Source organism: Mytilus galloprovincialis, chromosome 1 (genome assembly GCF_965363235.1).
Source record: "Mytilus galloprovincialis chromosome 1, xbMytGall1.hap1.1, whole genome shotgun sequence".
NCBI classification, from domain to species: Eukaryota; Metazoa; Mollusca; class Bivalvia; order Mytilida; family Mytilidae; genus Mytilus; species Mytilus galloprovincialis.
In genome coordinates this window covers 52,182,395-52,196,424 of record NC_134838.1, presented here as the reverse complement: position 1 = coordinate 52,196,424, position 14,030 = coordinate 52,182,395, and the positions used below count along the sequence as shown (strand labels likewise).

General features: G+C 32.4%; 1 protein-coding gene and 1 non-coding gene across 2 annotated transcripts; one reads left to right on the top strand and one right to left on the bottom strand.

The window, feature by feature from the left end:
• Positions 1-485: 485 nt before the first annotated feature.
• On the bottom strand, positions 486-11,232 carry LOC143077835 (uncharacterized). Its single transcript, XM_076252993.1, has 7 exons — positions 11,101-11,232; positions 8,796-8,828; positions 6,836-6,937; positions 6,319-6,408; positions 3,365-3,427; positions 3,048-3,131; positions 486-2,711 (listed from the first exon to the last, which is right to left on the bottom strand). Exons 1-7 carry the CDS (start codon positions 11,141-11,143, stop codon positions 1,375-1,377), a joined length of 1,752 nt encoding a protein of 583 aa, XP_076109108.1. The 5' UTR covers positions 11,144-11,232; the 3' UTR covers positions 486-1,374.
• Positions 11,233-13,216: 1,984 nt separating this feature from the next.
• Trnastop-uca (transfer RNA opal suppressor (anticodon UCA)) lies at positions 13,217-13,303 on the top strand. The gene has a single exon. It is a non-coding gene; the product is annotated as a tRNA-Sec (tRNA).
• The last annotated feature ends 727 nt before the right edge of the window (positions 13,304-14,030 follow it).

Here is a 14,030-nt window from a genome sequence, read left to right as displayed (position 1 = left end):
AACCACAGAAGTGATAGTTCTTGTCAAAACAGGAAACGATACTAATATGATGGTTCAATCGGGAACAAAACATCACTAGTTCAGTGATTGTAAAAACTCATTGAGGACACCAGGCTTATATAAGTTAGTGCACAAAACTTGCGGTCGAATCAAAATCGTTGGAAAACCAAATCAATCACAAAGGAAGAATATATGACATCCGAAAATCAATTACCGTATATCAGTTATCTTTGATATTTGATAATTAATTCTAATATGACATGCTTCTTTCGTTTTGTAAACAACACTGTGTGAAAAATCTCTATATATTTATACTTAGCGCAGACTCAGAAATATACATAACAATGGATGTTACAATATACCTCCCACGTAAATCCACATGTATTTGAACCTACTTTGCAAACGCTTTGCAAATTTTATTGTATAAGAAATTGTGATAAAACAGAAGACAAAAGAACTTTTATTCTTATTCGGATACATAATAAAAAGAATTAATATATTGTTAACTATTTTTTTTTTATTTCCTAGATATAGTAACACAGCTATATTTTGTGCAATGTCAATTTCATCATGGAACACTTTCTCTACAATCAGGGGTTCATTAAGGTATGAAAATAAGCTTGATATTTATGTTACGATTTTAAAAGCTATCAATATACTAATTTAAGTTGCAGTATAAAAACATTATTTAGTCAATGTCACAAAAATATAAACTTTTTTGTAACCATCGAAGTTCGTATAATATTGTATTAAAATGGAATTCTGAGGTAAGTTTTGTTTTGTTTTCTATTCTATTGCATTTGATTTCAGCGAGTCAACATGGCAGCTCCTTCGTTACGAAATGTCAATGTTGGTTTTGACGGTAGTTTACGAGAAAACATGTAAATGAAAAATCGGAAATATTGGGTTTGAGAATTAAACATATTTTTTCTAGCGGTTATGAACGAAATAATCAATGCAAGATAAGGATTAATGAGAAGATTTGAGCTTTATCTAACAAGAAGTAAAAAAGAACAGCTACACACACGGCATACCCACCCACGTTTCAGTATTTGAATGCACTTATTTGTCCTATTAGAATCGAAATAATTCATGGAAGCCATGGATTTGTTGGAAATTTACACATGGCCTGGGCCGTGATATTTGTTAATTTAATCTGTGGCTTCCATGAATTATTTCTTAAATGAAACTGTCATGCATGGTTTTTTTTTTTTATCTCAAACATGCAAAACACAAAAATGTATCGAATACCATGATAAAAACTTCACATCTAGGAAAGTTTTGCCTTCAAGTGTTCAACAAAAAGTAAAAAGGAATTTTTTAGTTTGATCTTTAATTGTTGAAATGCATTTAAATTTTAAAGGGAATCCAGTTTCATATTTGAACACTTTGGTCGAAGTACCTAGAGAGCTTCCACATCATCTGAAATAGTTCTGGTTGTTCTTGTTCGCACTCTTCTCGCACTCTTTCCCGTAGTCGATTTTTACTCATTTCTGCTTCATACTTGTCCCTTAATTCTGAAAGTTTACTATCGGAAAGATTATTCCCATTCATCTCACGAAATGTGTTCTCCTCGTTTATACTTCCTTCAAAGAAATCTTCGTTTGGTAAATGCAAAGTTGGAATATCGAAATCTTCATTTATTCTTCTCTTTAAAGCTTCTATATCGCAATCACCGAAGTCATCGTCTTCATCTGCAAAAGACAAGTCACATTTTGACGATGTTCTTCGTTTCGAGAGCCTATCATTTTCATTTACTTTATGTTTTAAATGCTTATCCCTCTGTTTACTTTCTTTACTGTGAGATGTTAAATTTGGCAGTTTTGTAAAATGATCTTCTATCCCGTTATTTATACTTGTAGTTTTTGAATTTTTTCTTCTAGTTGATTTCTTTGACTTTGAAGGTTTGCTTCTTGGTGTTGCACTTTCACCGAAACCACTTGTTGGTCTGACGGATCGAGGAGTTTCATACATCTTAATCTGAGCTTCAATGATTTCCTGTTCACGCCTCAGTTTACCTTTTAAGTTACGTTTAATATCGTCTATTCGTCGTTTTATGATCATCTCTGTAGCACCGTAAACCTCCGACGAAAAATGTCTTCTATTATTTAGCTTCATAATATTATCGATCATATCTATTAATCGATGAACTTGAACATCCTTTTCCCGCCCAGTTGCATTGTTGTTAAACGCCAAATAACGTCTTTTACATTGTTCCATAACTTCCTGTATCCCTTTCGGAACGTCACTGACATACCCGTATATAGTTGAACCATCACTGTCCAGAATATCTCGTCTAGTAAAAAGAATAATAGTGCGAAACTTGATATCATTTCCAAAATGGCGGACGAATTCGCGGAACACGTGGTGCTCCTTGCTGTCAATATTTCCTATAGACAATACTAAAACTAACACATGAAATCCTGGTGATGTAAGCCCCACTAATTTGACAAGTTCGTGAGAAATGACACTTTTGTCTGAATGTTTGTCAAACACGTTGTAAGTATCTACAACAGAGATCTTCTTTCCAAATCTGTCTGTTGTTCCGTAACGACATTTTGTACTACTTTTTCCAAAGATTTCTTCGTTAAGAATACAATTTCCTGTAGAACTTTTACCAGATCCAGCTTTGCCTATCAATATTATTCTGTATTCCTCTTCTTCGTCTGGGGGACATTCTTCCCATGCATTCTTTGGTTGTGAAACTGTCACTATAAAAGAAGCATGATAATATATTTTTAACCAAAATTTTTTAGTTTAATCTTTTTTAATGTTTAATAATTTCAATGAATTTTTAGATACAGAAAAATTGCAAACAAAATGCATTTCATTGGTTGAAGACATCTTTCTTTTCTTAAATACTAAAACTGTAATCCATGTTTACATCTATTTAAGAATAGATAGGTCATATTAACCGCATTGCTGTCACAATTCAAAAAGTTAAATATTTTTTCAATAATGATTTAAGTTGAAAATAATTAGATTAAAACAAAAACACGAGAACTATAGGCACTGCTTAAGACTTTAATCAAATACAATGCTCTTACTTTCTGGATTTCTTCTGTGCGATTTGTCTTCGTGAAATGACGAGTCCCGAACAAGCTGTGTCCATGACTTCACAGGAAAGGGGGCTGAAAACAGTATTTGTATATAAAAAATGTGTATTGAACAGTTGTAATCTATAGTAAATATGCCTCTTTCGGGGACATCATATGACTGGCTAGGATTTGAATGCACTTTTGTGATTAAATGTGTTGCTTCTTAAATTTATTTTTTAGTTAAAAATTTCTTACAAAGAAACAGAAAAATTTTCCTATATTTTCTACTCAAAAGTTCGTTACCTTTTTTTTTAAATTACACTAACCTGTTTTTGGTCTTGATTCTGACAGGGCTGCAGGTGGACTCCTTACAGTTCTCTTTCTAACACCTAAATAAGAATTAAGCATTGATATTTACGAAAAAATATGTTCCTATTATGCGTTTAATGTTAAATTTAGTTATAGTAAGAAGTAATTAAAATATAATACTGTTTATGTTAGATTATACAAGATTATAGTATTTTAATCGCTTTGACATTATTAATAGATTATCACACTTCGTATGAACTTTTATTATTTCGTATCTTGGTAAAAGGATAATGACCCTGTCTAGACATAATGACTTCGTTCATTTTTCCATTGTTCATTACAGCTATTATAGTTAGAGTTAGCGTGTGGTCAAATAATAGGAACAGTTTCAAATGGACCTAGAAAAGAGTGGGGGAGTTACCAATGGTGTATGACAAACCGAAAACACAGTGCCAAAAAAAAAACAACAAACGACAAACAACAGTAAAAACCCAACCTAGAAAACTAAAGAAACAATCAAAAGCTGGGGGAGTTGTGTCTGCTACTGTAAGGGTAAGCAGATCCTACTCCACATGTGTGACCAGTCGTATTATTCAAACTCTATGACAAGTCTAATTCGGTGACGTCAAATTTAAGGAAAAGAAAAATGTATTGTGATACAATTGCAAGCTTGGTTATAATTGCTTCAATATAGATCACAAATTGACGCCTTTTAGACATACGGCCCCTCGCACTGAATCTTAAACATATGATTATGTCTATATATGACTCGTATTACATGCTGAAACCATGCAAATAGATCAAAGTTCTACTCTTGGAATCCATATAGCAATATTTCGATAGATTAACTTTGCTTTTTGTGTTCATGCCTCCGAAATTTACTTACAATGGTGAAATGGCATTTTCTTACCGAACAAAAAAATATATAGTGTAGTCTACATAATATTATTGATTTGAAAGAGGCATCAATTTAAAGCTAAAATATAGTTTTGAGTGAAGAAGAAATACACAAATAAGCATAAATTACTTAATGAGTCTTATTATTCATTTTTCTTCTTATCCATAAACAAAATGTTGTATTTGTCATTAATTTTATCATACTTTTTTCTTCAGACTGCGGTTGACAACACGTATAAAATTTATTAAATTGACTTTGAAAATTGGAATCCTCTCATAACGATAATTCAATGTGTATGTAAACTAAAGTTGCTGGTGTGAGCCATAATAGATAGATACACATCACTGATATTTTTATAGAAAAGTAATTAGTCTCTCCAGTTCAATGTGCTAACTTTAGTAAGAGAACATCAAAGTCAGACTGAAGTATATCACTTCAGTAAAAAGTACAGACTTAAGTATACATGACTACATAGCCGACTGATAAGTAAATTATTATAAAGAGCAGTTACAATACAAATAGGATCATTATGAAAATAATGAGATGTATATCTAAAACATAAAGATGCTGTATGATAACAAATGTGACAAAAATCGACAAGAGATAGATATGGTCATTATGACAATAATGAGATGTATATATAAAACAAAACAGATGTTGTATGATAACAAATGTGACAAGAATCTACAAGAGACAGATACAGATAGACGAAGATGAAAACAACTGTTCAAAGATTGAATTTTGATTTTCCAATGAGACAACTATCAACCATAAAATTTGAAGAAGAAAAAAACTAACGATTAATGATCATGGTAAAAACCCATTTATTACCATAGGATGGGGGCTCATCAGGAAAGGTCGTATGATGATATATAGTAGCTTGTCAACTATAACAGGTCCCTTCATAGCAAAAAGTTAGACATTTCGACAGGTTATACTGTTATACCACTGTCCGAGGTTAGGGGGAGGGTTGGGATCCCGCTAACATGTTTTACCCCGCCACATTATTTATGTATGTGCCTGTCCCAAGTCAGGAGCCTGTAATTCAGTGGTTGTCGTTTGTTTATGTGTTACATATTTGCTTTTCGTCCATTTTTTTTTACATAAATAAGGCTGTTAGTTTTCTCGTTTGAATTGATTTACATTGTCTTATCGGGGCCTTTTATAGCTCACTATGCGGTATGGGCTTTGCTCATTGTTGAAGGCCGTACGGTGACCTATAGTTGTTAATGTCTGTGTCATTTTGGTCTTTTGTGGATAGTTGTCTCATTGGCAATCAAACCACATCTTCTTTTTTATATTTGGTCTGGTTATATCAATTAATACCAACGAAAACCAACTTTGACAGACAAGAACTTATTGGGCCATGCACCTAAAAACTGGCTGGGTTAAACATATGTGTTAGGGCGCAACACTCATGTGCATTCTGCTTTGTTTTGTTTGTTGGTCGCAACCTTGAACACTCAATTTTTTAAATGTTTTGAATTGAACGCAGCTTTTTTTTTTCTTTCTCTGTATATAAGGTTTGACTTCAAGAGACAAAAGAAGCGGATTTAAGCTCTTATATTTCATTATATGGCTATCAATACTTAACAAAACCCTTACCTTACAAGGCACTGACATGAAAATTCAATGACCAGAACTTTGATAAAATAATAAACGAACAATAAATATGGTAGATGGTAACCAATGACCAAAATTGAATCACATGCTAGGCACACATAGAATGCTGCGGGATTAAACATGTATGTGAACGCCCAACCCTTCCCTGGCGTGGGACATGGTGTAAGACAAGAAAGAAAAAGTAAAAATTGGTTCGAAAAAGCTTTATTGGTCAGATCGGCATGAAGCATGCACAAAATAGACTAACATAATACAAAAGATACAAAGTGTCGATCTAAGAGTACTCGAAGTTATTGAAAACAAGTCCAAATAGTTATCAAAGGTACCAGGATTATTATTTAGTACGCCAGACGCGCGTCTCGTCTACATACGACTCATCAGTGACGCTCATATCAAAACTGATAACAACTAATCAATAAATAATAAATTCGGTATAAAAAGAAACCTTACTTGTGGTAGGTCTGCAAACAGGTAATTCTACAAGTTCCTCTGTTGCAACTGGTTTTGGCTTCTTTGTTAAATATGTAAAATTCGTCAGTGCTGCAATTGAAAATTTTGTTATATAAAATATGTAGTCTTATTATTCTTTTGTAATTGTAAATTTATATGATAAGGAATTTTTGTTTTACATTGTTCTTGGGAGAAATTCATTTTTGCATCTAAAACCAGACAATACATTTTTTTCAGTTTACACACATATGTCCTTTTCTTTTTCATATTCCATTCTTTTTAAAATCAGTTCATGTTAATCGATAAAAATAAATCGTTCAGTTATTTAAAAATGTACAAAAGATTAATTCAATTATGTGTTATTGATAAAATAAGTTAACAAGAAAAGGTTATTTGCTTATTTTCCTTTAACTTCATATACAAAGTTCTATCCTAATCCAAACCCGGCGATTTGAATATGTATTCTTAATGACTAGGGTTTACAGACAAGTCGATGGCCGCTTGAAATAATACATACCAGTTTTTGGACGATTTAGAATGGAATCACCGACAATTAATGTTGACAAACCATCAATTGATGACCTCGGGGTTCGAGAGCTTGATGCTCTGGAAGTTCGACCTTTGAAATGATGAGAAATAATTATTGCAATTTAAAAATATTTGGAAATAATGCATAATTTAATATGGAATAAGCCAAGACTATTTTATGCGTGTAAAACTTATAACATTAAGAGTAATTTTGAAGAAAGAAAGACAACTCAAAGGTTTTTTCATACCTTCGGTAAATTCTTGATTATGCATGAAATACTTGCCACTGGAATTTAAACCAGTAACAGTAAATCAATCAATGAAAGGAATAACATGTTCCAGAGGCGAATTTAGGGGGGCAGGAACCCCGCCCCCTCCCCCTTTTTGAGAAAAAAATTTGGTTGCTTATAGGTTGCATTTCTGTAAATATTGACAATGCAATTTCCCATAGGAACTCCTTTTACGGCTAAAACTGTACCACTTTTACTATGAAGTTTTGAAAAAAATCTTATCCTAGAATTGAAAGTTCACAATTTTTTTCAAAGGTCAAAATATAGGGCTGTGCGGCATATTTTCAACGTTTATATGCCCTGAACTTCTCAGAGTTTAAACTTACACTAATTTTCTTAACTACCCCTACCTCGAATGAAAGGTTACCACATATTTCAATGTAAACAATATGCACGTGTTTATTTACTGGTAACATTCCCAAGTTCTGTCTCTGCGATATGGAACACAGAGAGCAAAACTGGGAACCAGTATGTAAACAAAATGAATTTTCTATGAATATTCAATTACTCCCCAAAAGAGGCGTGTTTTGAGAAACAGCTGTATTTACAAAGTGCAACCTATATAGGGAATCACTAAAGCGTAACGAGATCGGGCCCCCTCTTAGGCAGCCAGTGGGCCCCCACTTATGAAAATTTTTGGATCCTCAACTGTCAGTTTCATCACCATAAGAAATACATTATACGTATGTCATATAGTACAGCCAGCTGTTGAAAAATCCTGTTCATGCACAAATTGTTACGGGAATTATTTTTGTGTCATGATATTGGGATCCTTAGAAAAGATATAGATTTTAAAAAATATGTAAATCTGTTTATATCATTTTTTTATAATACAGAGTATGATCATATGATATGTAAAATACAACCTTTAAAATATCATTAAACACTGAAGTTTGTCGAACATGCGGCATGGGTTTTACTTGTTGTTGAAGACAGTACGGTGTCCTGTAATTATTACATCTGGTTGTCATTTTTTCTATGGTGGAGAGAAAGTAGTCTCATTTGGCAATATACCACATCTTCTTCTTTTTTTTATGACATCGTTATCGGACATTGATAATTTCAATTTTTGCTAAATTGGGTTAAAATCTTGCGCTTAAATGGGGTAAACTTTGGCGCTAAAACGTCCTATTTTTTCTGCAAAAATGTTCGCCACAGCATGTAAAAAGTTCGAGAAAGATTGATAAAGAAAAAAATGAGCCTGCTATACAGAAATTCGTTTTCTAAAATAGATAAATATTTATAAACTTGCATGACAACTATTCTATTATCGAATTAAATGCAACATTCAGTATAGATGTACTAGATGAACCAAATGATGTAAGTTAATTAAAAAAGTCATTAGAAATTGTTCGTCAATTTAATCTTCAATTTACTCGAAATCAATAGGTTTTATAATATCATTGCATCTAGAATTATTGATCACAATTATGTAATGCCTGTCAAGACTATTGTAGAACAAAATCGAGTAATTATTAATATCATAATTATATATAATAACATGTCTGATAAAATCAACTATAGAATGCTACATGGACATGTTTTAAAGCTGTTCAAAACAGTTTGTTATGAATATATTTGATTGACGTTTTATAAGTAATTTTCAAAAGGGCAATTGCGTCAGAAAAAGTTTCACTGAATGACCTAAAGTGTACTTACTGCTCATTTGGGTTTTAGGACGATCCATTTGATCTACAAATATGAAAATATGGTAAAGTACTGATAATAAAGTAACTTTCAGTAATACTTTCCGTGTTGTATGTTTTGCTATAGCTTATATACAAGTAATTCCGATACATAGATTAATTAAGAAATAAAGGACATAAATAGATATGACCGAGCGATGAAGTGATGATTTTTGATTTTGTGTTTATTATGTTATTTTACACTGAAGATAGCATCGATTTCGGGAAATCATGGGTTTGGTCCCCTGCCTGCAGGGTCAAACATGCAGTGACATAAAAATTGGTATCTGTTGCCTCTCCACTTATCACGTTGCATTTAGGGGTAGAGTAGTCCTTTTGTTGCATTGAAGACCAATTGATGGCATTCGTGTGTTATCTGCTCTTTGTTCGAGTTGTCGTCTCTATGACATATTCCCCATTTCCATTCTCAAATTTATATTTTTGTTTTCTTAAACGGCAGGATCCAACCAATTATTTAGCAGTAGCTAGCTGCCAGTAGTAGCTAGCACAGTTAACCCTTGTTTCCAAATAAAGTGTATTTATTTCCTTGTTCAAGTTGGTGGTCATCCTGTTTTATGACGTTTGCCAAATTGGTATAGATAGTCAAAAGGGGATGTTTGTTCGCATCGATCCCTGTACCCTGTAGTCTAACCTCGCCGTAAGTTGGTTGTTCCCGTCATCAAATCAGCTTATCTTGACAATGACTTTTCGTCTTTGAGTGTACTTCAATTTGTTTCGGAGGAACCGGTAAGTTTAATTTTTCTTGGGGAGAGGGGGGGGGGGGCATTTTAAGAGATCCCTTTTTTATGGATAACTATAAACCAACTTTTTTCGTGGATACTTTGTTTTGTGTTCATGGCCACCATTTCTAACCAACTTCATGGCATGGCGATTTAGAATGAAATTCAAAACAGTGTGGCTGTGGCCATTGATTGACACATTAAATTCATCCATTGACTGGGACAATTTAGGTGAACGTTTGTATGTAACGACCACTGCTCACTATGTACTTTTTAAAGACACTTAAACTATGGGGTCATCAAAGGTTCTCAACACCTTAATAAAGTAATTAGAAAAATATTCAGAAATAACACGATGTTTTGATTTATATAAATTATATAAATCAACACATAAAGGTTATTCCTGATTAATTTGTCGAATTATTTTATGATTAAAGGCGTTAAGAAACCTTTGGTGACCCCACAGTTTAAATGTCTATCGTAGGTACGTTGTGAACAGTGGTCGTTACAGACAAACGTTCACGTAAATTGTCCCAGTCAATGGATGAATTTAATGTGTCAATCAATGGCCACAGCCACACTGTTTTGAATTTCATTCTAGTTTCGCGATTTTCTTTATTTGATGTAGTTTTTAAAAAAAAATGGTAAGATCTAACGGTTTAACATATATTTTGGACGATTTAGTTTGCGTTATTTTTTCTATTCTCGAAATTCGCGAAAATGAAGTTGTTTACAATATTCGCAGTAATTTGGAAAAGGTCGAAATGCAGTCAGTACCTTACAACCTTGTGACTTTATTATCGGGATTTGACATGTAGAACACGACGGATGTCACTTATGGAACAGAAACTTGCTTTCCGAGTTCCATCACGCCTGTTCTTGTGGTTTGTGTTAGTCAATCTTTTTTCTGTGTATAATTATATTGACTTGTTTGTAGTTTATTAGTTGTGTTTACTCTGCTTGCAAAAATAATGTTTTCAAATTGGGTGGATCTAAAATTTAACTACTAGTACTATAGAAGAAGATGCTTTATTTCCATAAAATGGGCTCACAAGGAGCATAATATGATATCATTATAATATTATTTTTTTACAAAAATAATAAACAATACAGTGTACATAGTTACAAACACAAATAAGAAACAACAGTTTTCATATATTAGTATATATATATAGGTATATATATATATATAAGTACGTCTGAGCCAGTGACAACTCTACAACATTGTTGGGTTGATGTTTAGATGAGTTGTATATAGTTGTACATAAACCTTCGTCTTAGCCACATCTCTAGAAAGTAACAAAAAAAATTCTGTGAGTAGGCTAAATCATAAAATTTAGCTGAACTGCAGGAGGTACTATATAAATCATATTTGTTATGTCTGAATTGAATTTATTATCTGTTGTTGTAATTATATTGTTCTCAAGGAAATTCTGGCATGCGTTTCCATTTTTGGGTCAAATCAAACATGGCGGCTGTGCTGACATTCCTTTTAACAAAAATGTTTTTAAAAGACCCAGAAGACCGCTATGTACTTACTTTGATATTGATTCCTTAAGACGTCATTTTCTGATTTCACCATTTAGAATGTTTCAACAAATTTATATTCTCTTTTAACTATCTTCTCTTTCCTCAATTCATTTCTTTTACATGAAAACTCAATTTTATAAACAACATAAAAATAAAATTGAGAAAGGAAATGGTGAATATGTCAAAGCGACAACCACCCGACCATAGAGCAAACAACAGCCGAAGGCAACCAATGGGTCTTCAATGTAGCGAGAATTCCCGCACCCGTAGGTGTCCTTCAGCTGGCCCCTAAAATATGCATAATAGTACAGTGATAATGGACTAATAAATGGTTACGCACCCTTGTTTTCTTTAAGAATAAATAATACGGTTAATTATTCTGTCTATTGTTTTGTACCTTACATGGTAATTTGTCGTAAATTGTAAAAGAAGAAATCAGTGAAACACAATAAAATCATTAAACTGTTGAAAATACATTGTCTTCGTATTATTAAGGTAAAGGTTGAAATGTTGAAATATAAAGAAAGTGATCTACATAATAACAATTTTAGCGGGTGCGTATGTTGTATATTTCGACATGACATGCAATAAAGAAAATAGTAACAAACATTTTTCGTTCGACAATTTTTTTTTTTTAAATTCGTCTAAAATATATAAATGTATATTTTTCATTACATGTAAAATTGCTCCTAAATGTATGTTGGAGTCCTATTAAAAGGCGTATGATTTATTTCATTTTTTATCGACATCTTAACAGGGATGTATGACCAATTGGTATATAAATGTCTACCCGTTGTCATATCATAGAGATATAGTCATTATTGCTAACATCAACGTCATTTGAATTTTGGTGGATATATATACATGTATATAGTTGCCTAATTGACAATCATACCCCCATCTCGTTCTTTCTATATTATGGCTTCGATATCTTCTATGGTCATATTGCCTCTGTGAAAAGGTGCACCCTATTCATATATTTGGCATTTTTTTTTTTAAATTACCAATACCGAGCCAATACCAGTCTCTGTATACTTTTTTGTAGTAAGAGACCCCCCTTTTCAGTTTTAGTTTGGAGAATGACAAATTCTCACATTTAAAATAGACTTTAGTACAATTACTATTGATCTATTGATAGATTATCTACCTCAACATTTAAAATATGATAGGACTAATACTTCGGCTATAATGTTTATAATATACGTATTAGTCCAAGATATATGTATATTTTGTTCTCGTACCGTGATATTAATTGTTGATTTTAATGATCATTGTTCAACACATTTTGGTAAAAATCGATTTATCTATTTAATCAACTTCGCTTTTCTCTAACAGTCTTTCTATATTATGGCTTCGATATCTTCTATGGTCATATTGCCTCTGTGAAAAGGTTCACCCTATTCATATATTTGGCTTTTTTTTTTTTAAAAATTACCAATACCGAGCCAATACCAGTCTCTGTATACTTTTTTGTAGTAAGAGACCCCCCTTTTCAGTTTTAGTTTGGAGAATGACAAATTCTCACATTTAAAATAGACTTTAGTACAATTACTATTGATCTATTGATAGATTATCTACCTCAACATTTAAAATATGATAGGACTAATACTTCGGCTATAATGTTTATAATATACGTATTAGTCCAAGATATATGTATATTTTGTTCTCGTACCGTGATATTAATTGTTGATTTTAATGATCATTGTTCAACACATTTTGGTAAAAATCGATTTATCTATTTAATCAACTTCGCTTTTCTCTAACAGTCTCAAACATGTCTCAAACGCCTATAGATTATAAAACTTCTGTGTAAACGCCACGTGTAAAGTCTTGTATTTAATACATTTATCTATGTTAGATGGGAGATAACTCAAAACACAAATTAAGCAAAATTTTCATTTTAAAGTGCTAGTTCACGTTCAAGTTGAAATTTTTAGCGAAAAATGGTTGATCATAATATTATTTTGGCTTGCGCTTCTTAATTAGTGTTGAATAAAACATAATTGAGCAAATACTATTCAAATGAAAAATTCAACAATATTTGTAAATTTAAATTTCAATACCTTTCCCCTAGAAATGCAATTGAAAATGTTAGTATATAAAGAATACAAGTATCAATATTGTCGCCTGAATGAACCTCAGTGGTCTGGGGTGCAGGCTTCAAACCTGTAGCTGATTAGCGTCAGAGTGGTTCAATTCCACCTTTCGGGCGTATCACGATGTGAATGCTTCCTGCAAATCATATTGCAAGAGAGCAGTATTTTTGCATTGGCCCATTGTTGTGCGAAAATAGGTTTTTGTCGCAAACTTTTTACAAGCTTTTTACAACGTTGTCTATATTGTATTTCGTACGTTTCCTTTGACTGGAAACCAACAGTAAAACTAACAACCTGAAGAAAATATAGCAACCATTATGATTATTTTTTCATCTAGATTGGGAAACAAATGGGGTTCCTTAGGAATCCTTTCCACTCCACCGCTGGAAATCTTGTTTAAATAGCTTCCTTGTGGCCAACAACTGTCTTTCATGGAAATCATGATAGGAAATGCAAGCCCTGGAATTTCGTATCAGTTGGGAGACATATACTACATATGCAGTCACATTCGAGGAAAAGAGGAAAGGATTGTGGTTACGACAATTGGAACATATACGTCGTCTTCTGTGAAACAGATCTATAAATACTTTTTCAATATTCCACGAATGACCGATCATACCACGACAAATGTCTGTGTTATAAAATGAAATACTATTATTGTGAACCATAAGAATAAAATGATACTTTAAATAAATTTAACCTTAATATATATTTATTTATGATGATATGTGTAATAAAAATCTCCAAGTTCAAGCAAATTTTTATGTTAAAAATAAACCCACCCAAGGCTCTCCAAACATCATTATGGATATAAAAGTGAACAAAGATACAATGAAACGTGTT

Bases quoted from the DNA above. Each gene is read 5' to 3' on its own strand.
- LOC143077835 (XM_076252993.1), bottom strand. From the start codon at position 11,143: ATGGTGAAATCAGAAAATGACGTCTTAAGGAATCAATATCAAA. The intron at 3,428-6,318 runs GTAAGGTTTCTT...ATTCTTATTTAG, and splicing joins TGTTTGCAGACCTACCACAA to GTGTTAGAAAGAGAACTGTA. The intron at 2,712-3,047 runs GTAAGAGCATTG...CTTCTTTTATAG, and splicing joins GCACAGAAGAAATCCAGAAA to TGACAGTTTCACAACCAAAG.